Raw genomic sequence first — 24,101 nt, 5'->3', positions numbered from 1 at the left:
AAGGGGTTTTGCCCTGTTGGCCAGGCTGGTCTCGAACTCCTGACCTCAGGTGATCCACCCGCCTTGGCCTCCCAAAGTGGGGATTACAGGCATGAGCCACCACGCCCGGCCAAGAGAAGTTTCTTTGGTGATTACTTCTATTTGCGAATGCCAGGATGAGCAGCTGCTCTTTGGTTCAAATAGGCTGAATCAAAGAGCAGAAAGTGTTTCAAGGATTAAATGAACAAATGCTGCAGAGAGTTTGAGTAAGAAGAGACCTGAGGTTGGACTGTTGGATTTTGCAACACAAAAGTCTTTAGTGGCCTTGACAAGAGCAGTTTTGGTGGACTAGGAGGGCAGAGGGCTGGCTGGAAGAAGCATGAGAATCAGAGACAGAGTGAAGAATGTGAGTAAAAATGATTCTTCTGAGGAGTTTGCTCCCAAGAGGGGCAGGAAAAATGGAGCAGTAACTGTAGGGGGCACTGTGGAGTCAATGAAAGTTTTGTTTTTTAAAATTCTGGGTGATATTTCAGCGTGTTTATATTTTGATGGGAATGATCCAGTAGAAAGGGGGAAACCGATGAACGTATAAAGAGGCAAAACTCCTTAAGTAGCAACAGGAGATAGGATCTGTGCAAATGCGGAAGAGTTGGCTTCAAGTCAGGGAGCACAGATAGTTCAGTGACTAATTGTAGCTGGAGAGAAGACAACAGATACAGGTAGATGATTGATTTGGAGTTGGAAAGATGTGGAAATTATCTTCTAATTGCCAATTTTCTCAATGCAATAAGAAGCCAGGTCATTAGTGGACAATGAGAAAGATAGAAAGGGTGTTGGAAGCTTTCAAGATGCAAAATAGGTGGCCGTTCAGAAAGGTAAAGTGATTTGACTGTGCTGGTTAATTAGTGGCCATCTCAGACCAGGATCCAGGAAAGTTTTGGGATAGATGTCTTGGAAATGTGGTAAGATGGCCAGGCAGCCCTGTGAGGACACTTACAGTTTGTGATCAGGAAATTAAAGTGAGATCAGTCCAGTAAGATGTGTGTGCTTCCCAGCCAAGTTCAGCTGGCTGGGTGCAGAGGTGAAGTCAGTGGAGGGTTGAATAAACCAGGTAAGCACAGTGAAGTGAGAGGGGGAAGGGGATCGAGGGGCATGCAGTGGGGTGGTTGCAGTGTTAGGTGGCAGGATCTAACCTGGGCTAGGGGTAAAGCAAAGACATGGAGGAAGTGGGGTGCAGGGAAGGCAGTGTGCTCATTAGATTGGGGCTGCTTGTGGGCTGGAGTAAGAGAGGAAGCAAATTGGAAAGATACAAAAGATGGCCTCTCAGCCAGGCGCGGTGGCTCACGCTTATAATCCCAGCACTTTGGGAGGCTGAGGCGGGTGGATCACTTGAGGTCAGGAGTTCGAGGCCAGCCTGGCCAACATGGTGAAACCCTGTCTCTACTAAAAATACAAAAATTAGCTGGGCGTGGTGGCAGGTGCCTGTAATCCCAGCTACTCAGGAGGCTGAGGTAGGAGAATCGCTTGAACCTGGGAAGCAGAGCCTGCAGTGAGCTGAAATTGTACAACTACACTCCAGCCTGGATGACACAGTGAGACTCCACCTCAAAAAAACAAACAAACAAACAAACAAACAAAAACACAAAACCACAAAAAACAACAAAAAAGATGGCCTCTCTAGTGGACTGAATAGTGGCCCTCTAAAATGCATGTCTATATGGAACCTCAGAATATGACCTTATTTGGAAACAGGGTCTTTGCAGATGTAATTAGTTAAGATAAAGTCACACTAAATTCAGTGACTGTAGTTCCTTGTTTGTTTGCTTTGTTTTTTGAGACAGAGGCTCTCTCTGATGCCCAGGCTGGAGTGCAGGGGCATGATCTCAGCTCACTGCAACCTCTGCCTTCCAGGTTCAAGCGATTCTCCTGCCTCAGCCTCCCGAGTAGCTGGGACCACAGGTGCACGCCACCACACCTGGCTAATTTTTAAATATTTTTAGTAGAAACGGGGCTTTGCCATGTTGGCCAGGCTGGTCTTGAACTCCTGGCCTCAGGTGATCCACCTGCCTCAGCCTCCCAAAGTGCTGGGATTACAGGTGTGAGCCACCGAACCTGGCCCACTTGTTCTTATGAGAAGACGGGAGGACACAGAAGGAGAAAGGCCGTGTGACCACAGAGGCAGAGACTGGAGTTATGCAGCCACAGGCAAGGCATGCTCAGGATTGCCGGGAGCCACTGGCTAGGAAGAGACAGGAAGGATTTTTCCCTCGAGGCTTCAGAGAGAGAATGTCTCTGCCAACATCTTGATTTTATACTTGTAAGGTTTGGAACTGTCAGGGAATACATTTCTTTCTTTTCTTTTCTTTCTTTTTCTTACCTTTCTTTTTCTTTCCTTGCTCTGTCACACAGGACAGAGTGCAAGGGCATGATCATGGCTCACTGCAGCCTCGACCTCCTGGGCTCAGATGATCCTCCCATCTTAGCCTCCTGAATAGCTCAGACTACAGGTGTGCACCATCACACCCGGCTAGTTTTTAAATTTTTTTGTAGAGATGGGGGGGTCTCCCTATGTTGCCCAGGCTGGCCTCAAACTCTTGGGCTCAAGCGATCCTCCTGCTTCGGCCTCCCAAAGTACTGGGATTAGAGGTGTGAGCCCCTGCGCCTAGCCAGAGAATACATTTCTATTGTTTTAAGTCACCCAGTTTGTGGGACTTCCTACGACAGCCTTCAGAAGCTAATACAACCAGCAGCTTCCTGTTCAGTGGGTGATTCCTGACTTGGTGTGGCCCTCTGTGGTTGTGAAAGAGTTGCTCTTTGTAGATCCACTTGGCCGTGGATCACGTTCAGGCCTGGGTCTCACGAACAGGGCCTGCCAGCACAACTGCTAGCCTTTCACTCATGACACAGCTTGCACATCAGGGTGTGTTTAACAGTGCCATAGGGGCCCCCTCATTCTTTGTGGAACCCATAGCATTCTTTGTGGAGCCCGTACCATTGTTTAATCCTCTGCAGCTTCCTGCCACATAAAGGGGAGGTTTCCTGCTTGAATATTCTTCTGCTGCAAGGCACAGAGGCTGGCTGTCACCATGGCTTAGGCTGGTTTCCTCTGACCCATCCCTTTAGCCTAAAGTCTGAATAGCAGAAGACATTCTTTGTTATCTGCAGGCTGATTCTAGAGCATCCATTGAGAATGTAATGAGTACTTGTCCAGAGTCCAGCATTGCAAAGGGGTATGATTGACCCCGACTTTCTCTCCTGCTTACTGCCATAAACAATCACCAGCCTAAAGTGCTATAATTTATGGCAAGGAGGAAGTACCACTTAGGCCCAGGATGATGGAAGGAAGTTCGTCTTCGTTGCTTGGAGGAACCCGACAGCTGTCAGCCCCAGCCATTGCTCGGTCCAGTACAGGTTTGCCGAGGGGAAGCGCCTGGCCCCCAGTGCTTCCCCGAGGCTGGTGCCAAGGTTGGGAGGAGCACCCCTTCAGCCATCTGGGTGTGCTTTCCTGAGAGTTGTTCAGTAGTTTTTCCAAATGTGAAGGCACATTTGTGCCTGGGATCCTGTTCCCCTTCCCATTTATTTACTCATTCCACATTTATCAAGCACTTTCTATATACTTTGTGTAAGGTGTTCTGTAAGGCATGGGGCAGAAACAAAGAAGCAAAGGCAAGCTCCTTGCTTCTGAAATGCCTGGGAGTAGGGGAAGCCTATGGGTTGACAAGCAGGTGCAAGACTATGTGGCAAGGACTAGAAAGAACAATGTGTGGTGGGTAGGAGAGAGTGGGACTAACTCCATCTGGAAGACGTGGGGAGGGCATGTTGGAAGACAGTATGTTTCATCTGAAACTAAGAAGGAGAGGAACTTACCTGGTAGAGAGTAGGATGAAGAAGATTCCAAGAGCTTGGATCCAGGTGCCCTAAGAGAGACAGCAGGTAAGCCCTTCTTTTGAAGTCTCTTCAAGAATAGGCAAGAGGAGGTCCAGATCATCTTGCAGAGGACAAAGATTCCTTATCTTTGACTTCCATGAGGTTTTCCCAGTAGCCTGAAAAAGATGTTGAGGTACTAGGAGCATAACATGTCCTTCACCTACAGCCTGGTTTTAAACCCAGTTTTATACCAGAGAGGCAGTGTGAAAACTTGGTCCTGGTTTTAGCTCAGCTTCTAATAACTTAACCACAGGCAAATTACCTTAGCTTTCTGGACCTCAGTTTTTCTGTCTGTAAAATGGGGTGAAGGGTAGGTTGGATCAAGGATCTCTAAGGTCCCTTCTAGGACAACATTCTGTGGGTCCATGGCTACTTGAAGGAAGTGTGAAGTGAAGATCTAGAGAGTGTTGAGTCAAAGGATCAGAGGACAGAGTAGGGAGTCACACTCAGTGAGTAGAAGACAAAAACAGGGGCCCACAGAAGAACCTGAAAAAGTAGATCAGGGGGAGGAGAGCTGCAATGATCTAAAAATATGTATATGAGCACTGGTGTCCAAGGCTGTGGAAGATCCAATATGCAGATACGGAAAAGGGCACTGAGCTTGGCAAAGAGAGGTGATTGACCTTCGAAGAACAGAAGCCAGGCTAGGATGGGCGAAGCATGAATGAATGGATGATGATGAGCAGGGCCCACCCTGGGCTAAATTGCAAAGCAGTGCATGTGGAGGCCCCCTTTTCCCTTGTGGCTGCCTCTTCCTCACTTTGGGACCCCTGCCTGCTGTGCTGCCCACGGACTGCTCCAGCGCCCCATCCCCACGCCCCCCATAGCTGGTTCCAGGAAGTGTCCTGTGCTCCAGAAGAAGCCCCTTCCAATTGCAATGGTCTGAATGGTTGTGTCCCTCCACAATTCACACATTGAAATCCTAACCCTGAAGGTGATGATATTAGGCAGTGAGGCCTTTAGGGAGGTGATTAGGTCACGGGGCCAGAGCCCTCATGCATGGGATTAGTGCCGTGATCAAAATGGGCTCAAGGGAGCTCCTTTGCTTCTTCCATCATGGGAGGCAAAGAAGGCTCCAACTGCAAACCAAGAAGTGGGCCCTCACCAGACAATGAATCCGCCGGTGTCGTGATCTTGGACTTCCCCACCTCCAGAACTGTGAGAAATAAATTTCTGTTTTCTAAAAGCCACCCAGTTTGTGGTATTTTGTTATAGCAGCCCAAGCAGGTGAAGACACCAACCAAAATTGATTACACAGCAAAACTAAAAAATAAACAGTTAATTTATTGGGTGCTTCCGTATGCCAGATACTGTGCTAAAGGCTTCACCTATAGATAATTACACCTTTACAATAACCCTGTGGTAAATACTATTATTTTCCCCTCTTTACAAATGAAGAAACTGAAGCTTAGAGAAATTAAGAAACTTACTCAGACTCACATAGCTCAAAAGTGGAGGGTGGGGAGTGGATTGAGCCTGGGCCACATGGCTTCAGAGCCCAAGATTTCAAGAGCTATGCTACATAGTAATCTGATGAAACTCATTCATACTAGGATGTGAATGACTGACAGGTGACTGTCCGTGGAAATTAAATCTCTTTCATGATCTTGCATCGTAGAGAAGGAGTTTCAGAATCCAAAAGCAGGGTTCTAGACAGGTTGGCTTGTCTTCTAGGCTCTCTTAGATTATATTGTACAGATTACCAGAAGTTCTAACTCTTTGTGTATTAAGAAAAGAAAAGCTAAAGTTTGTCAGTGAGTTTCAAAGAGCTCGTGAATAAAAGAAAGGGGAGAGGTAGTAGGCAGAGTTGATTATTGGTTTTTGGTTTTTGGTTTTTAGGGAGAGAAAGATCTGTGTCTACTTGAAGGCAGAGGAAAAGCTGCAATAGAGACGGAACCCCCGGAGGTCCACAAGAGAGAGGAGACATTTGGGGAGCCTGAAAATAATCAGGAGGTAGTAGGATCTGCAAATATTCAGGAGGTAGCAGGATCTAATGCATGGCAGAGGGTTGAGATTTTCACTCTGCTGAGCAGGGTAAACCTTTTCCTGAGTGCAGAGGGAAGGTAGAGGGATAAAGGAGGGGACACGTGTGTGTTAAAGTGACAAACCAGGAGGAGGAAGGAAGAGCAAGATGATCACCTTGGTGCTTGGCAAGAAAATGAGGAGAGTTTCTCTTCTGCCATTAGGGTGGAAAGAGCAGTTGTGAATTAGGAGGCTCAAGCAGGAAACAGACAGTGCAAATAGTTCACGAGCAGATCTCTAGAGAAAAGATCTGCAGTGGGAGGGATGGAGTTGAAGCTTGTCATTGCAAGACTGCAGTGTTCCGTGATGTTTCTTCCTTTCTCCATCCTAACACTAATGAGAACTCAGCAATCCCTGGCTGGGTCCGACGGTGCCATCTCCTCTCATTGTCCCTGTGATCTCTGCCATTCTCTTGGTCTCTTCGAAGGCAACCTGAGCAACAGCCCCGATGTACTGTGAACATATTTTCCTAAAGAATTTTTCCAAGTCACAAGAAGTCCCAAGTCAGTGTCACCAAGAGGATCTCCTTCACCTGCCACTTTAGGATCACTTAAAACATAATGGCGGACAAAACTGTGTCCTGGAAACCTGAGCCTTTGGACATTTACAGGATAAGGGCTATCCCTCACTGGGTTTCTTTCTGATATTTTAGGAGATGGGGAAGAAGATGAAGGTGATGAAGACAGGTTGGACAATGCAGTCAGGGGCCCTGGGCCCAAGGGGCCAGTTGGGACGGTGTCGGAAGCTCAGCTTGCTCGGAGGCTCACCAAAGTAAAGAACAGCCGGCGGATGCTGTCCAATAAGCCACAGGACTTCCAGGTAGCAACGGCCTGGCGTTCTGCTTCTTTGTTTAATCTTTATATTGCCCATCTTCTGGCAATTGCAGTGATGTTTCACTGGACCTATTCCAATGGACAATGGCTCAACCAGTAAAGAGAGATGTCAGTGTATAAACCCAGTAAGAAAAGCTCTCCATCTTTCTTTTGCAGGCACAAGTGGGTTTAGTCTAGCCAGCTGATGGTCTCCAGAGAAATAAAACTATAATTCTCCTTCCCTTTGGCAGAAGGAAAGAGCTAATCAAAGAATAGAATCACAAATACTGTGTTTTTTGCAGCTCTGGGCCCTGTCTTAGATTTGGAAGACAGCTATGGAGTTAGTTCATCACTAGGCTCAGCAAGACCAGGTGCATGACTGGAGTCTGAGCAGTGACCTCCACCTGCCCTGCCCTTTCCCAGGCCGGCTTTGAATGATTTCATCCCTACAGCTGCTCTTGGTCTCTATAACCCAACCCCAGTTCCCATCTTGGGAATGACCCTAGGTGGCTCCACCCAATTGGTAGCACCTGGTATACCACAAAGCTGCCCTGGCCTGGTGTTAGCAATCCTAATAGGTGAAGGAAATGAAGCAACAGCTGAGGATCCTAAGGATCCCACGTGCTGGGAAAGGTTGGGTAACCATCCCCCTTCTGTGCTGCAGATCCGCGTCCGAGTGATTGAGGGCCGACAGTTAAGTGGCAACAACATAAGGCCTGTGGTCAAAGTTCACGTCTGCGGCCAGACACACCGAACAAGAATCAAGAGAGGAAACAACCCTTTTTTTGATGAGGTAAAGGGGTTGAGAGGGCATGTTTCTGCTCATGAGTCCCACTGGGGTGGGAAACACGGGAGCAGCTTCACTGGTGAAGACACCACTGAGTTCCAAGTAGAGATCACAGGAACAAAACTTGGTGTGACCATGTGAACGCATGGCAGGGTCTTGGAAAAAGCCCTGGAGTTTAAGCTTCATGGTAAACCCACTTCTGCTATTGGAAAAGGAGAAATAGGTAAGTAACAAATATAGCTTTTTTTGTTTTTTGAGATGGAATTTCGCTCTTGTTGCCCAGGCTGGAGTGCAGTGGCGTGATCTCGGCTCACTGCAACCTCCACCTCTGGGGTTCAAGTGATTCTTCTGCCTCAGCCTCCCAAGTCGCTGGGATTACAGGCATGCACCCCCACACCCGGCTAATTTTGTATTTTCAGTAGAGACGAGGTTTCACTATGTTGGCCAGTCTGGTCTCGAACTCCTGAACTCAAGTGATCCACCCGCCAACAAAGTGCTGGGATTACAGGCATGAGCCACCACGCCTGGCCAGCATTTATTTAAATAAAATTGTTCACTTGGGACAGTGTAAAAGATATCTAGCTTTTAGATATCTAAAAGCTAAATGATGTGAAGATCCAAGGCTAAGCAGGTATGGGGGTACACACCTGTAATCCCAACACTCAAGAGGCTGAGACGGGAGGAGTGCTTGAGCCTAGATTTTCAAGACCAGCCTGGGCAATATAGTGAGATGCCTTTAAAAAAACGAAAATCACCTGGGCCCCTCTGTCAGTGGTTCTCAGAGATGCTGTTGCCTTTCTGGTGTTTTTGTGACAACTTCTTGATGATCCCCTCGACCCTTATGAGAGAGGACATGATGTCTCCTAAATCTACCTTTGCTTATTCTAATTAGCAGGGTGTCTCTGAGGGACAACTCTCGTGACTAATCCAGTTTTTTACAGGTGTCAAAACATACTTGGCTGCAAAAATAATATATGTTAAAGGAAAGCAGTTATTAGCACACAGGGGCTTTGTTTGTTTTGCCTCCCATACTGATAATTTTTTTTTTTTTTTTTTCTGAGACAGAGTCTGGCTCTGTCACCCAGGCTGGAGTGCAGTGGCGTGATGTTGGCTTACTGCAAGCTCTGCCTCCTGGGTTCACGCCATTCTCCTGCCTCAGCCTCCCGAGTAGCTGGGACTACAGGCACCCGCCACCACGCCCAGCTAATTTTTTTTTTTTTTTTTTTTTGTATTTTTAGTAGAGATGGGGTTTCACCATGTTGGCCAGGATGGTCTTGATCTCTTGACCTCGTCATCCACCCACCTCGGCCTCCCATAGTGCTGGGATTACAGGCATGAGCCACCACACCTGGCCTTTTTTTTTTTTTTTTGGAGACAGAGTCTCTGTTGCCAAGGCTGGAGTGTGGTGGTGCAATCTCAGCTCACTGCAACCTCCACCTCCCAGGCTAAGGCAATCCTCTCTCACCTCTGTCTCGCAAGTAGCTGGGACTACAGGCAGCCCACACCACCACGCTCAGCTAATATTTGTATTTTTAGTAGAGATGGGGTTTTGCCATGTTTCCCAGTCTGGTCTCAAACTCCTGGCCTCAGGTGTTCCACCTACCTTGGCCTCCCAAAGTGCTGGGATTACAGACATGAGCCACTGCGCCCTGCCTCCCATACTGAGAATTTAGCCTGTTCTACTGCCCTCTTTTATAACACTCCTCAAAAATACATGATACCTTGACAATCATCTCAAATGCAACAAAACTCCATGACTGGGCTGTGGGGAGAAATGATATATTTAGGGAACTTTTCAGAGTCTTGGCCAACTGTGCTGAGGAGACACATTTCTGGGATTCCTCAGGCCTATGTCTCCTGCTCTGTTCTCCAGCCCAGGCCTGTCTTATCACACTTCCTCTTCATTCCCTACAGCTCTAATCCCAGCTCTGGCGTTTGTCCTTTTTTTTTTTCTTCTACTTCTTTATTCAGAAAAGAAATGGTTTCTTCTATGCCGCGTTTCTATTTCTTCCTCTTTGTTCAAACTGGCTTCCAGCTCTGCAGAAGGCCCTATTTTCTTCTCACCTCTAACCTCTAACCTCTCCCCCTCAAAGGAATCGCAGACGACAGCAGGCAGCCAAGTACAGTAGTATACACATTCTCATGAGAGGTAGGGGCTGCACAGAGATGGGGCACTGGAAATGGACTTCAGGGAAGGCAGAGAGATTCACGTTGGAGGGCAAGACTGGATGGGGAGGGGAGGAGGCAAGATGCTGGATTACTTGGGCCTAACGCGTAAACCCTGTCTATGCATTGATAATGTAGGCTTCCTGTCGACTCAGCTACATTCCCAGGAGCCCAGCAAACATCTCCACCTTCCTCAGAATTTTCCCGTTTTAATGAGTTTGAGGGGGATTAGATCTCTTGGCAAAAGAGAAGTCCAGTACCTTAATCGATAAAAAAAATTTTACGGGATAGGAGAAACAAAAGTAAGATGATAAAAACAAATATATAAAAGAGGTTTACTAAAAAAAATTTCTAGCCTGGCCAGGCGTGGTGGCTCACGCCTGTAATACCAGCACTTTGGGAGGCCGAGGTGGGTAGATCATTGGAGATCAGGAGTTCAAGACCAGCCTGGACAACATGGTGAAACCCCGTCTCTACTAAAAATACAAACAATTAGCCGGGTGTGGTGGCACTCACCTGTAGTCCCAGCTACTCAGGAGGCTGAGGTAGGAGAATTGCTTGAACCTGGGAGGCGGAGGTTGCAGTGAGCCAAGATTGGGCCACTGCACTCCAGCCTGGGTGACAGAGCGAGACTCTGTCTCACAACAAAAAATTAGCCTGGCATGGTGATGGGTGGCTGTAATCCCAGCTACTCGGGAGGTTGAGGCAGGAGAATTGCTTAAAGCCTGGAGGCGGAGGTTACAGTGAGCCAAGATCGTGCCACTGCACTCCAGCCTGGGCAACAGAGAGAGACTCCGTCCAAAAAAAAAAAAAAAAAAAATCCTAGCCTGTATGTATCTTTTTAACCAACTAATATTAAACTTGTTATCACCAATAATAGGAACAAAAATGATGTGGTGTCCTCATGTGAGATAATGGAAGTAATCAACATCACCTGTGTCAAGTCTTGTCAAATGGCCAATTTGCATCCGACAGTGAGGAAACATTCACACAAATCTAGACTGTGGGATATTCTACAAAACAACGGGCATGGTGGCTCACGCCTGTAATCCCAGTACTTTGGGAGGCCAAGGCAGGAGGATCATTTGAGGCCTGTAGTTCAAGACCAGCCTGAGCAACTTAGTGAAACTTCATCTCTATTTAAAGAAGAACAAAAGGCAAGGGAAAACACAAGAAACAAAAAAGGAAATAGCACTGTTCTATATTTTTATATAGCTTCCTTTTGGAAGCTGAAGAGACTCAAAAACCAAATGCAGCGTATGATTCTTGCATAGATCCTGGATTTCTTTGAAAAGCTAAAGTTTTTTGTAGGGATGATTGGAGAAATTTGAAAATTGACTCTGTTAGATGTTAAATTTCTTGGTTATGATAATGGTGTTGCAATTCTATAGGCGGATGTCCTTGCTCTTAGGAGATGCATGTAAATGTATTTTGAAGGGGTGAAGTGTCATGATCTCTAAAGCTTTCTTGCAAATAGTTCAGTTTAAAAAAGAGAAAGATAAAGCAAATGTCCAAAAATGGAACAATTGGTGAACATAGGTGAAAGGTGGTATTTATTTTACCATTCTTTCAGCTGTCCTGTAGATTAGAAATATTCCTAAGTAAAAAGTTGGAGGAAAAAGTCTCAGTTGGAGTAAGTGTTCAATCTTTTAGGATTAACATTTATTAGCCTGACATGGTTAAACCTCCTATATACCTAATATTCATATCCCAAGAATCAACCTTCTTAAAATTAGCTTTTACAATGTGGTCAATATTGACTTTGCTGAGGCACTAACTTAATCTAATGGGCAAAATTGTCTTGAAAGGTGCTTTCTTGGAGTAAAATTAGAGTCACTAGACACTAATAGAGCTAAAGATATTAGAGAAATTTAAAACACACTCCAGGTCATGCCAGCTCTAAGCACTCATTTTGGTAAGCATTGCAGCATGAAGTCACCTTGGATCTTTTTCCCTTTTTTTTTTTTTTTTTTGAGATGGCTTCTCACTATATTGCCCTGGCTGGTCTTGAACTCCTGGGCTCAAGCACTCCTCCCATCTCAGCCTACTGAGTGTTGGGATTACAGGGGTGTACCCCGATACCTGCTTAGCTTTGGATCTTTACATTATTTAGCTTTTAGATATCTAGCCCCAGGTGAACAATTTTATTTAGTTAAGTAAATGCTGTATTTGTTACTTACCCTTTTCTCCTTTTTCCAACATGAAGAAGTGGGTTTACCATGAAGCTTAAACTGCAGGGCTTAAACTCCAGGCCTTGCCATGTGTTCACATGGTCAAACCTAATTTTGAATTTGTGTTTTGCATTTTTTAGGAGGGCCCCCAAAATTATAGCATCAGATCCCCCTAACCCGAATCCCCTGTTAACATTTAAACATCTGCTCTATTGTTTTGGCAGTTGTTTTTCTACAATGTCAACATGACCCCTTCTGAATTGATGGATGAGATCATCAGCATCCGGGTAAGGGTCAGCAAGTAGGAAGGTGCTGCTCACTCACTGCCAGGCAAAGCCAATCATTTCTTCACTACTCTTCTTTCTTCCAGGTTTATAATTCTCACTCTCTGCGGGCAGATTGTCTGATGGGGGAATTTAAGGTGAGTGACAACAGTCTGCTTCATTCAACTTACAGAAAGATGAGAACTTTCATAATAGAAATCTGATTCCTGTGTACCCATCTTGGTGGTATCTTGGGAATGTGTAAGGGTTCAGCATGATGACGCTTGCTGAAGGCTGCTTGGGGCTTGTCTATTTCCAAAGTATAACAGTGAACAGAGCTCTCAAAGCAAGATGCCCTGAAGCTGCCATATCAGGGCCCTTCCCAGGGTTGTATCTGGATGGAAGCAAATCCACTGCCACAAAGGGAAGGGGTGTTGACCATGGCAAGAAGTCCACCATCCACCTCCACTTACTGGGGGCCCCAGAGCTCCATCTGCAAAGCCAATTATGGTAAATTCAGAGTGTGAAAGGAAAGCCAAACAAGGCAAGAGGTTCAGGGTGCTTCTATAAGTAGCTCTCACTGGAATGAAAGGACAAATACTTGGTTGGCTTCTGCCCAGCAATTCTACATGGAATAGGCTGCCTCTCCAAGAAAGGAGCACCAGTCACTAGAAGTCCTAGAGGATGATCTGGGTCAGGCAGACCTGTGTTCATACTCTGTCTGCCACCAAGTAGCCACATGTCCCAGAGGAACTCAATCTCTCTGATCCTTAGTTTCTTCATCTGTAAAATGGGATCATTGAGAAAATTAAATGAGATAGTATGTGTAAAGCAGCTAGTACAGCACCTGGCACATTGAAGTGCCCAGTCAATGGTTATATTAATAGTAGCATTAGCTGGAGGAGAAGGAAGAGGAGGAGGAGAATTGGACAGGAAATTGGGCCAGGTGAATTTCTGTAGGATGACCAATGGTCCCACTTTGCCTGGGACTTTAGTGGTAAAACTGAGGATAACCTAGGCAAACTGGGTCATATTGGTCACTCTGCTTCTGTGGTCCCTTCCAGCCCTAAGACTAGCTCATTCATTCAATAGTGACTTACTGAGGGTCTTCCATGTGCCACACATCAGACAAGGCACTGGGGATACAGAGAGGATAAGATGGAAATGTTGGGTCTCAAGGAAATTTAAGTGTAATTAAGACATGATATTTAAATATAATGATGGCTTCTTTAAAGTGACTAGACTGATTTTAAAATCTACTTAGACTACTTTCGATTATTGTTTTCCCAGATTGATGTTGGATTTGTTTATGATGAACCTGGTAAGTAATGTTCTCCCTATCAATATGAAGTCTTAAATTCATTCCTTCTAACTCTGAAGATGATTCTAAGAATCAAGACAATTTGGGGGGATCAAAGAATTAAAGTTAAAGGAATTCTTTAAAAAATATTTTCTTAATGAGGGAGAGGAGAGGATACTTAGTGGGAATAAATAACAGTAGCTTAGAAAAAATGTCTAATTTTTTATCTTAACATTCAAAATAGATGATTTCTATGTTTTGTGAGGATATTTTGATCTTATCAAAATTAAATTATAAAACTAGTTGGTACAACTTAGAGAGTCTTGTTTGAGTTACACGAGGACAGAATGGTGGGGGTGGGGTGTAGGGAGAGTACAAAACAGAAGACGTGAAAGTGGACACTCATCTGGGGAATTTGGTGTGTCACGAAGAGGCTTCCAAGAAAATGCAGCTTATCTTATGGCAGAGGAATCACAGACTTATCAGTACCTTTTTAGCATGTCCATTTCCTTTTACTCCTTCTCTATTTTAGGCCATGCTGTCATGAGAAAGTGGCTTCTTCTCAATGACCCGGAAGATACCAGTTCAGGTTCTAAAGGTTATATGAAAGTCAGCATGTTTGTCCTGGGAACCGGAGATGAGCCTCCTGTGAGTCCCTACATTCTCTACTTTCTACACTTCTCACTAAAAAAGAAGGCCAAGAGTTAAGCATGTAGGCATGGGTAATTGTGAAATGGAGCACAGCTTCCCGTCAATACCCTCAGATTCCCCCTATTCTTCAGAAGCTGTTCTTTTCTTCATCATGGAATTATTGTTCTAGCTTACTTAAACTCTTATCTGATGTCTATGAGTGAGCGTTTAATTGAGAATCGATGAATGTGTTTTTACAACGTCCTTGCATCATTAGAAAGACTGCTTTTATCTAGAAAGCATGACTTACTTGCAGAATTAGGCATTGCTACCTAAATAGTTAGTGATTATTCTAGGAAACTGGGTGGCAAACTGCAGAATATAAGTGGCCAGAGAGAAGTTGAAGGGACATCAGGAACACACACACACACACACGCACGCACACACTCTAACTATTTGGTGCTCATAAAATGACAGAATGATACAAAAACATGAGCATTGATTTTGTGGAGCAGTTTTGAGGTTGAAGGAAAACTGGTGGCTGATGGCAGGCTGAACTCTTAAGCCCCAAACACAGGAAATCTTAATGGAAACGATTCTGAATGGTTTCATTTTATAAGCATTAATTTGGCTTTTTCCAAGTGCTGCTTTTCTGTATGTATAATTTAAATCATGTGCCCCTAATAGCCTGAGAGACGAGATCGTGATAATGACAGTGATGATGTGGAGAGTAATTTGTTACTCCCTGCTGGCATTGCCCTCCGGTGGGTGACCTTCTTGCTGAAAATCTACCGAGCTGAGGACATCCCCCAGAGTATGTACTGATTTAATCTTGCCCCAGAATTGTCGATTATGTGTGTGATGAAATGTGTTAAAAATCAAACTCTAATAGTGATTGGTGTCCCTATTGTATGTTTTTCTTCTGAAAGGGCTTCATGGGCTTCTTTTCATTCATTCTGGCCCCGTTGAAAGCTACCTGAGCAGGCTCATGGCACAGCTAGTTGGTTGCTGATTGTGTTCCTTGTTGAGTACCTGCCTTTGGCCCATTTGACTCTCTCTCTTGCTATTCTATATCTTCTCTTTTTCTAGAGGATGCTAAAGAGATATGAGCAGTCAGTACTTCCAACCCCTTTTATCCCAAATGAAAATGTGAACTGTTATTATCAAATCAAGGTGTTTGCTATCCAGCTATAAAAAAAAAATAGCAGAAATTAGCTGGGCGTGGTGGCGGGTGCCTGTAATCCCAGCTACCTGGGAGGCTGAGGCATGAGAATCACTTGAACCCAGGAGGTGGAGGTTGCCATGAGCCACACCACTGCACTCCAGCCTGGGCAACAGAGTGAGACTCCATCTCAAAAAAAAAAAAAAAAAAAACAACATGCTGAGCAAAGGGTAGTAATGTCCCAATGACTAGAAGTCTGCTGCTATTGTATTATGAAATATATTCAGCAAGAGACTGGTTGCATTTAAGGGATCGCTTCTAGTGATTCCATTTATAGGAACTAGTCTGGTTATCCCTCTGTCACTGCTCATGGCCCAGCCTCCTATTTGCCTTGTTGGGCCTGTCTGGTTCCTGCTGGGCTCTGGGACATGGGACCCTTCTCCAAGTCCCCAGGAGGCTGCACTCACTATACAGGCCATGGATCTCTTCAGGATTTGCTGCTTTTCTTGGGAATCCTTTTCCTCTTTTAAGATCCTATGGTCTTAAAAGATAGTATTGTAGGGCCTCCCCATACCCACCTTTCTCTCAAAAATGTGTCAAATGGGCTGGAGGCAGTGGGTCATGCCTATAATCCCAGCACTTTGGAAGGCCAAGGTAGGAGGACTGCTTGAGGCCAAAAGTTCAAGACCAGCCTGGGCAACATAGCAAGACCACTGTCTCTATTTAAAAAAAAAAAAAAGAAGAAAGAAATACATAAAGTAAATAAATTAAAATCCTGATCTCTATTTACTTTTTAGCTTAACTATAGATTGTAGTTGATTAAATATATTATTTGTGATTATGTCAAATTTTCTTGAATTTCTCTGAAACAGACTAGGACTATATCATTTTGACCTAGAGCATCTTTCTCCTGATTGAAAGCAGGCCTGAGTTTGAGAATCATCTTTTACTCTCACTGAATGAACTTTATTGTATTTTTTTCCTCCATAAAAGATCAAGTTTTTATTTTATTTTATTTTATTTTATTTTGAGATAGAGCCTCACTCTGTCACCCAGGCTGGAGGCTGGCATATACTGGCTTGATCTTGGCTAACTGCAAGATTCAAGTGATTCTCATGCCTCAGCCTCCCAAGTGGCTGGGATTACAGGCATGTGCCACCACACCTGGCTAATTTTTGTTTGTTTGTTTTAAGATGGAGTCTTGCTCTGTCACCAGGCTGGACTGCAGTGGTGTGATCTTGGCTCACTGCAATCTCCGCCTCCCAGGTTCAAGCACTTCTCCTGCCTCAGCCTCCCGAGTAGCTGGGATTACAGGCGCGTGCCACCACACCCAGCTAATTTTTGTATTTTCAATAGAGAAGGGGTTTCACCATGTTGACCAGGATGGCCTCGATCTTCTGACCTCGTGATCCACCAACCTTGGCCTCTCAAAGTCCTGGGATTACAGGCATGAGCCACTGCGCCTAGCCTGTTGCAACTATTTTGATGTATAAGAGAACTTTTAAAATTTTGCCAAATTTCTGGGAATTGAATTTAATTTCTGCTGTATAACTATTACCTTCCAGTGGATGATGCCTTCTCACAGACAGTAAAGGAAATATTTGGAGGCAATGCAGATAAGAAAAATCTCGTGGATCCTTTTGTAGAAGTTTCCTTTGCTGGAAAAAAGGTTTGTACATGATCTAAATGCAGATGCTGCTAGGAATAAATATCTAAAACTACTGTGCTTTCCTTGGAGTGAATTCCTGCTTACTCTTTGTTAAAATAGCTCCCTGATGAGCCAGGCACTCTGCGGGAACACAGATTATCTGAGTCTGAACATGCCAGACTTCTCCACAGGTTTATTTTGGAGTGTAAAGTATGCAGAACACAAATTAGAAAATTCAATCTTTTGAGAGATTAAAATAGGGAAGGCTACCACTGAATTTCTGGAATTGCTTTTCAGGTCCAAACGTTATCTTAACCTTAGGCAAGCTCTCTGGCCAGCCACACCCATCCCTGGTAAATGTTGTAGGACAGAGACCCCCCCCGCCAGTGCCCTGTTGCCCCTTCCTGTCATGTTTCTCACCTTCCATGCCCCAGTAAACTGTTGAAACCAGAGAATGGGTCAGGGAAGCCCCATCCCACTCCCCTGAAAATATCTGGGAGACTCTTGGTGTAGGGACAGCTATAACCACCACTTTTACCTACAGAGATGGTCAAAGATTGGAGAGTTGAGAGTTGGGTGAGATTCTACAGTAGAATAATAGCACATCATGGACAGTTACAGACAAAAAGAACTAGCATCTTTTATGTGTTCGAACCATATAATTATGAAAGCAAGATTCGGCAAACCACATACACATACACATATGACTGATGCTTTTTTCTAAAAGATTCAGTGGGTGTGGTGGAAAAGCCTTCAGCTCTGGGGCAAAATGAGGCCTGAATTAAATTCAGGCTTTACCCCACTTCATAGGCAGGCAAATCGCTTACCCTCTGAGTTTCCATTTCCTGAGCTATAAAGGGAGATAATAATAATCACAGGATTGTTGAGAGGTTTGATTCATTCAAAAAGTCATTAAGTACCAGATTCTGTCCCATGTACTGGGATATAGAAACGAACACATGGGAATAGAAGAGACAGACAATAAACAAGCAAACAAGAAACTGAATAATTTTAAATGGTGCCCAGTGCTACAAAGAAAACAAAGCAGGGACAAGAAGTGATTGGTGCAGGGGAGGAGTGTTTATCCATGTTATCAGGTGAGACTCCTGGAGAAAGTGACAGTTGAGCAGAGGCCTGGATATGCAGAGATCAGGGAGGGAGGCATCCAGGCAGGGAGAAGGGCAATAGAAGGGCCCCAAGGAAGAAAATGTTAGCAGGGAAGGCCTGCCCATGTGGCTGCTGTAGAGCCAGCAAGCGGGGAAAACTAGGAGATCAGTGAGAAGTAGGGTTGGGACAGTAGGGCTTCATCAGCCCAGGGAAGGATTGGGGCTTTATTTGAAGTGTACTTTGAGGGCCCCCTGAAGATGTTACACAGAAGTGACATGAAAGTCAGGAGGCAAGAGAGGGTGTGGAGTTCAGATAGACAACCGCAGGTGTCCTGGGGAGAAACATTTCAGGATCGGCTTGAAGACATTCCAGGATCTGCTTGAAGACGGAAGTGTCAGGGTGTGGCTGATTCTGGTTCTGAGCCTGACCACCTGAATGAAGAGTGATGGAAAGACTGGAACAAGAGTCAGTTTGGGGTAGAGGGCAGGGAGGCTGGCGGGCAGGGTCAAAAGATCTGTCTGGATGTGTTAATGGTAGATGCTTCCCAAACGGTATGTAACAAATGCTCTATCAACCTTATCTCTTGCTTTTTTACATTAATCTAATGTTAGAAGTCTGACAATTGAAAACTAATTAAAAAAAAGGTTAAAAGCAAGCTCCTAGTGCCTCGAAACAGCAATAATTAATATTAAACCCATGTCATATTTTACAAATCATCAAGAAAAATAAAGTTTAACCAGGTTCCTAAGTATACAAGTAAACTGCTAAAGTCATAATATAGTATGCATGGATTGTAAACTTTTAGAAATTAGAAACTTGAAAACCTACACTTTTGCTTTGGTGATTTTGCAGGTTTGTACAAACATAATTGAGAAAAATGCAAACCCAGAGTGGAATCAGGTCGTCAATCTTCAGATCAAGGTTTGACTTTATTTTCTTTCAGAAAAAGTAAGAATACTTACTTAATAATTACTAAATCATTGAGAAATAACTACTTTTTTCTCTTTTTTTAGTTTCCTTCAGTGTGTGAAAAAATAAAACTAACAATATATGACTGGTGAGTTGAAAATACATATGTGTCTAATTCAACATAAAATAAACATTGGATATTGTGAAACATTACTCTGGATGGTCTCTTTCTGGTATTTTGCTTTCCTTCCAGAGGAGAGGATAAATTGCTCCTGGAACTGGGTGTTTCTTAAAACAAAATTTAATAATAGTGTTACTGCAAAACAAGCTTCGATTATTTCGGTTCAACTGCTCATAAACAAAAGAAGGGGAACGTGCTGAAAATGCCCCAAGATAAGAAATCAGGGATTTAAATATCATTAGGCTGTCCAGAATAGACTTCAGAAATACAGTCAAGCATTTCTTGGGAAGAATCACCAAAACATTCTGAGAGCAATTCATTGTTATTGTTTAAAAAGAAAATGGTAAAACTACCTCAATGAAGACAAGGAAAAGTCCTTGAAATGTTCTGATAGAATTTTTACTAGACCAGCACTGATTGGCCATAGCAAGACCATTCTTGGAATGTTCTAGTTGGATGTAGCATTCAGCAGGCACCCTTAGCTCTCTGACAGTGGAAACATGACAAATATCGTTACCATCATCATGATCATCACAATCATAATTAGGTAATGTGCCTATAATTGATTAATTCATTTTATGACAATGGTATTGAGTGTAGCCATAGGCACATCTCTTGGCCTCTCTGTACAATTGCAATTTCATAACTTCAGAATAGATTACCTTACTAGACCAGTGTTTCCAAAGGGTGGCTGGAGGACCATCTGTATCAGAATCAATTGGGATACGCTTATAAATGCAAATTCTTAGTCCCCACTCTAGGCTTATTGAATTAAAAATGTGGGCAGGAGATGAGGGTGAGAAGTCTCTAGTTGATTACTAAGTACAATAAAGTTTGAGGCCCACTAGACATGATTATTTCTGAAGTCTGGGGTATTTTCCAGCTCTAACTTTTTTTTAATTGTTGAAATGAAGACATATCTTCATAGATGGAGCTCTTAACCTTTTATTTTTTATTTTTTTATTTTTATTTTTTTACACAGGGACCGTCTTACTAAAAATGATGTAGTTGGAACAACATATCTACACCTCTCTAAAATTGCTGCCTCTGGTGGGGAAGTGGAAGGTAAGTCACTCAACAGATCTAGAACAAGACTGGATACAGAACTTTTCTCCAGTCTGAGAAAAAAATGAATGGGGTAGCCACCTCACAGTAGGTTTGGTTTCTTAGAAGCCAAATGTGATGAACCTAGTGAACCATTTCAATGATGTTTTGGTGATGGCCTGCAAAACAATTAATCATTGAAGTATATAAGTAAACTGCTAAAATCATAATCTAGTATGCATATATTGTAAACTTTTAGAAAAAAATGAAATTTACAGTTTGAAGATTTTCAGCTTTCTTGCTCCCATCCAAAACTTCTTTCCCAATAGCAGTTTTATGAAATTTTTGTGTCAATACAGAGAGCTAGCACCTTATTTTTTAGAGTGGCATTGACCCAAGTCCACCCAAATATAAAATAATACTCCCTTCTCAACCGAATCCCTTGGCAGGAACAGTAAGGTCAGATGCCAATGAACCATGTAGTCCTCACTCCCTATGTATTTGGTCTTTACTCTGACAAGCATTGATAGCCAACACATTGTTCTTTCTGTTGTTTTCCAAACAATTTTCTTGAGAACTATTTGCCTATACCTGGCATTATGGTTTTGTGCATATGCCAGAAATTGTAACAGCGAATGAAGGAAAGCAGTTAAGATGATAAGAGAAAAAATTAATGTTAACACAGTAATACCAGCAGCTTATTTATTTTTTGAGATGGAGTCTCGCTCTGTCACCCAGGCTGGAGTGCGGTGGCGTGATCTCAGCTCACTGCAACCTCTGCCTCCCAGGTTCAAGCAGCTCTCCTGCCTCAGCCTCCCGAGTAGCTGGGACTACAGGCACATGCCACCATGCCCAGCTAATTTTTGTATTTGTAGTAGAGACAGAGTTTTACCATGTTGGCCAGGATGGTCTCCATCTCCTGACCTCGTGATCCACCCTCCTCGGCCTCCCAAAGTGCTGGGATTACAGGCGTGAGCCACCGTGTCCAGCCCAGGAGCTTATTTTTTGTGACCAAAACAAAAATTATTGTAATTGCCAATAGATTAAATATATTGAGAGATTAAACACATGAAACAAAGTGAGAGACTTTGAGACAAAATTTTATCTTGGGAAACTCAAGGTTCCTCTCATCCTTATCTTGTTTAAGGTCTTTTTATAGGTTTTGAAAAAACATTGTTAATTCAAGCAATGGATAACATAAATAAGAACCTGGTTATTATATATATACATATAATACTATATATACATGCATATATATATATACACACTATATGTATGTATATATAGTATTAGATAATAGAGAGAAGGTAAAGAAGGTATTAGAGATATGGTGAAGAACATATAGATTTCCTCTCTCCAGAAGCGAAAAAAAAAGCAATCAGAAGACAAGGTGGTGGCCGGGCCCAGTGGCTCACTCCTGTAATCCCAGCACTTTGGGAGGCTGAGGTGGGTGGATCACGAGGTCAGGAGATCGAGACCATCCTGGCTAACACAGTGAAACCTCGTCTCCATTAAAAATACAAAAAATTCTCCGGGCGTGGCGGTGGGCGCCTGTAGTCCCAGCTACTCTGGAGGCTGAGGCAGGAGAATGGCGTGAGCCAGGGAGGCGGAGCTTGCAGTGAGCCGAGATCACGCCACTGCACTCCAGCCTGGGCGACAGAGCGAGACTCTGTCTCAAAAAAAAAAAAAAAAAGACAAGATGGTGACCAAAGGAGATATAGTACAACTATAAAGGTACATGGCTGGGCGCAGTGGCTCATGCCTGTAATCCCAGCAATTTGGGAGGCCAAGGTGGGTGGATCCTTTGAGGTCAGGAGTTTGAGACCAGGCTGGCCAACATGGTGAAACTCCATCTCTACTAAAAATGCAAAAATTAGCCGGGTGTGGTGGCAGGGGTCTGTAATCCCAGTTACTCAGGAGGCTGAGGCAGGAGAATCACTTGAATCCTGGAGGTGGAGGTTGCAGTGAGCCGAGATTGCACCATTACACTCCAGCCTGGACAACAGAGCAAGACCCCATCTCGAATGAATAAATGAATGAATAAACAAATAAATAGCTATATGTGGCATTATTTTAAGCAAATGGTAGAAGGTAAGAAAGAGATTCCATCTGAATGTTCTCTGCTGAGTAGCATAGTGATTATAACACTGGAGCTGCAAGGAAGGAAATGTAATCACAGCCCTTTCCTTTTCTCTGCAGAGAATATTTATATGGTTGCTAGAATGTAAGCACTATTTGTTGTATTCTGATTTTTAAAATTTAACCTATAGCCAAAGCTCTGAACAAAGTGTAGATGTCATCACCCATTACAGTGTAAAAGTGTGGAAGATAGAGATGAGAAGCAGAAGGAGGAAGGGGAGTGGAGGTAGGGCAGGGGTGCTAATAGTCTCTTCTCTTCAAGTCAGGAATCTAAATATGACTAGATGGAATCATAAAGGTGACCATTACAGGAAATAAAAATCATGCTGGAACTATATGGGGGGAGGGTAAAGATGACTGAAATCCATTCATTATTCATGAGAAGTCATTAAATAATATCTAAAGATAATTATTCAGAAATAGTGGCATAAGCATTTTGCTTAGTGACATGGTGGTAACATCCAGAAGAACTAAAAACAGAGATTGCTACAAGCAATTTTAGCTTCTGTCTTTGGGGCCTCTCATTGCAGGCCCTGCAGACCATGGGGTTACAGGGCCTTAAAATAACAACGAGCTGTCAACATCGCCCTCCCCCCGACAAAGAAACAAACCATGCTTTCAATCAAATAATGTGCAATAAACTCCAGGCCTTTGCTTACACAGCCTCAGACCACATTTACTTGGATTTTCTGATGTTGGTCCCAACTAAGCCGTAAGATAAGTAAATGTTTTATTAAAAACGTGAAATGCTGGTAACTTTACCAGGCCCCCTCTGTCCCCGGGAAGCTAGCTCTTCTGCTTCCTGGCTGCCTTGGTGCTGGGTGAGATTGAGTTATTCATGTGTGGTGGTTCTGCCCGGGTCATTTGGCATTTAACCGATGAGAATTGTATACATTACAAAAGGGTCATATGTGACTTGGGTCTGAATTTGGGATTTTTCTGGTGTTGCTAAATCACTTACCTGGCACTGGATTTGATTAACGTTTTCAATGTCTGTTTTATAATGCCCATGTTTTTCTTGTTTAACCAGTCATATTTTTACTATATAGATTTCTCATCTTCGGGAACTGGGGCTGCATCATATACAGGTTTATGCTTCGTAATTTTGCTCTCTGTTATATCTTCCTAGCTAATATTATCTTATTAAGAATATATCGACTGTCTTTAGAACTTTTTTTTGACATTTTGCTGTCTCAACATAGTTTTGCTAAAGTAATAATTTTTGTGTAAGTGCCATACGGTTGTCCTGCACGGCTAAGCTTAAAAGAAATATGCTAACCAGGCTTTGCTCCATGTCCCATGCTTTCAGCTAAATGCACACCATCGTATTTGGCTTTATTGCAAATAATTGATTGTGAGATATAACATTTTCTGTTATTGTTTATGTTCAGTAGGTAGAGAAATGGAGCACTAAATCAATTGTTCTGAAATGTATCAAGTAACTTCCCCCAATTTCAACGTGAATCTGTAGGTTGAAAAATACTGAACGTTTTTTACTTTGCACCCTGAAGATCTTCACCTCCCCCAAAATGAGGGATCATAACACATTCTTTGGTTTGCACAGAACTCGTCATTTTTTGCAAGTTTGCTCAATACTGTCACACACTTGACCATCACAACTCTCCTAGGGCAGATGTTTTTGTTCCCCTAATAGATGAAGACTCTGAGGTTTAGAGAGGTTCATTATCTGTCAGATAAGCATGATTCGCCCTGCCACAATAATCTCCCAGGGTTGTGGTAAGAAGGGAAAGATATTGCATGTGGGAAAGCTTTGCAAACTCTGAAGCTGTGTGCAAATATAAGGTGATATCATGTAATTATGTAATTGACACAATGCCCAATTCTTATTTGCTT

At 43.5% G+C, this 24,101-nt stretch overlaps 1 protein-coding gene across 2 annotated transcripts in view; it reads left to right on the top strand.

Annotated features, from left to right (window-relative positions):
* MYOF (myoferlin) overlaps nt 1–24,101 on the top strand; it is a 175,798-nt gene that overhangs the window by 66,411 nt on the left and 85,286 nt on the right. For both annotated transcript variants that reach the window (XM_063607824.1, XM_003825366.4), the window contains exons 6-17: nt 6,581–6,747; nt 7,405–7,533; nt 12,089–12,151; nt 12,235–12,285; nt 13,418–13,448; nt 13,960–14,075; nt 14,745–14,871; nt 16,785–16,888; nt 18,827–18,895; nt 18,988–19,031; nt 20,047–20,129; nt 23,297–23,335. In XM_063607824.1, coding sequence (XP_063463894.1) covers nt 6,581–6,747; nt 7,405–7,533; nt 12,089–12,151; nt 12,235–12,285; nt 13,418–13,448; nt 13,960–14,075; nt 14,745–14,871; nt 16,785–16,888; nt 18,827–18,895; nt 18,988–19,031; nt 20,047–20,129; nt 23,297–23,335 — 1,023 coding nt within the window. The remainder of the gene's footprint in view (nt 1–6,580; nt 6,748–7,404; nt 7,534–12,088; nt 12,152–12,234; nt 12,286–13,417; nt 13,449–13,959; nt 14,076–14,744; nt 14,872–16,784; nt 16,889–18,826; nt 18,896–18,987; nt 19,032–20,046; nt 20,130–23,296; nt 23,336–24,101) is intronic.

Source organism: Pan paniscus, chromosome 8 (genome assembly GCF_029289425.2).
Source record: "Pan paniscus chromosome 8, NHGRI_mPanPan1-v2.0_pri, whole genome shotgun sequence".
Classification (NCBI taxonomy): domain Eukaryota; kingdom Metazoa; phylum Chordata; class Mammalia; order Primates; family Hominidae; genus Pan; species Pan paniscus.
Note: the sequence above shows the minus strand (reverse complement) of the source record. Positions and strands in the feature narration are given on the sequence as shown.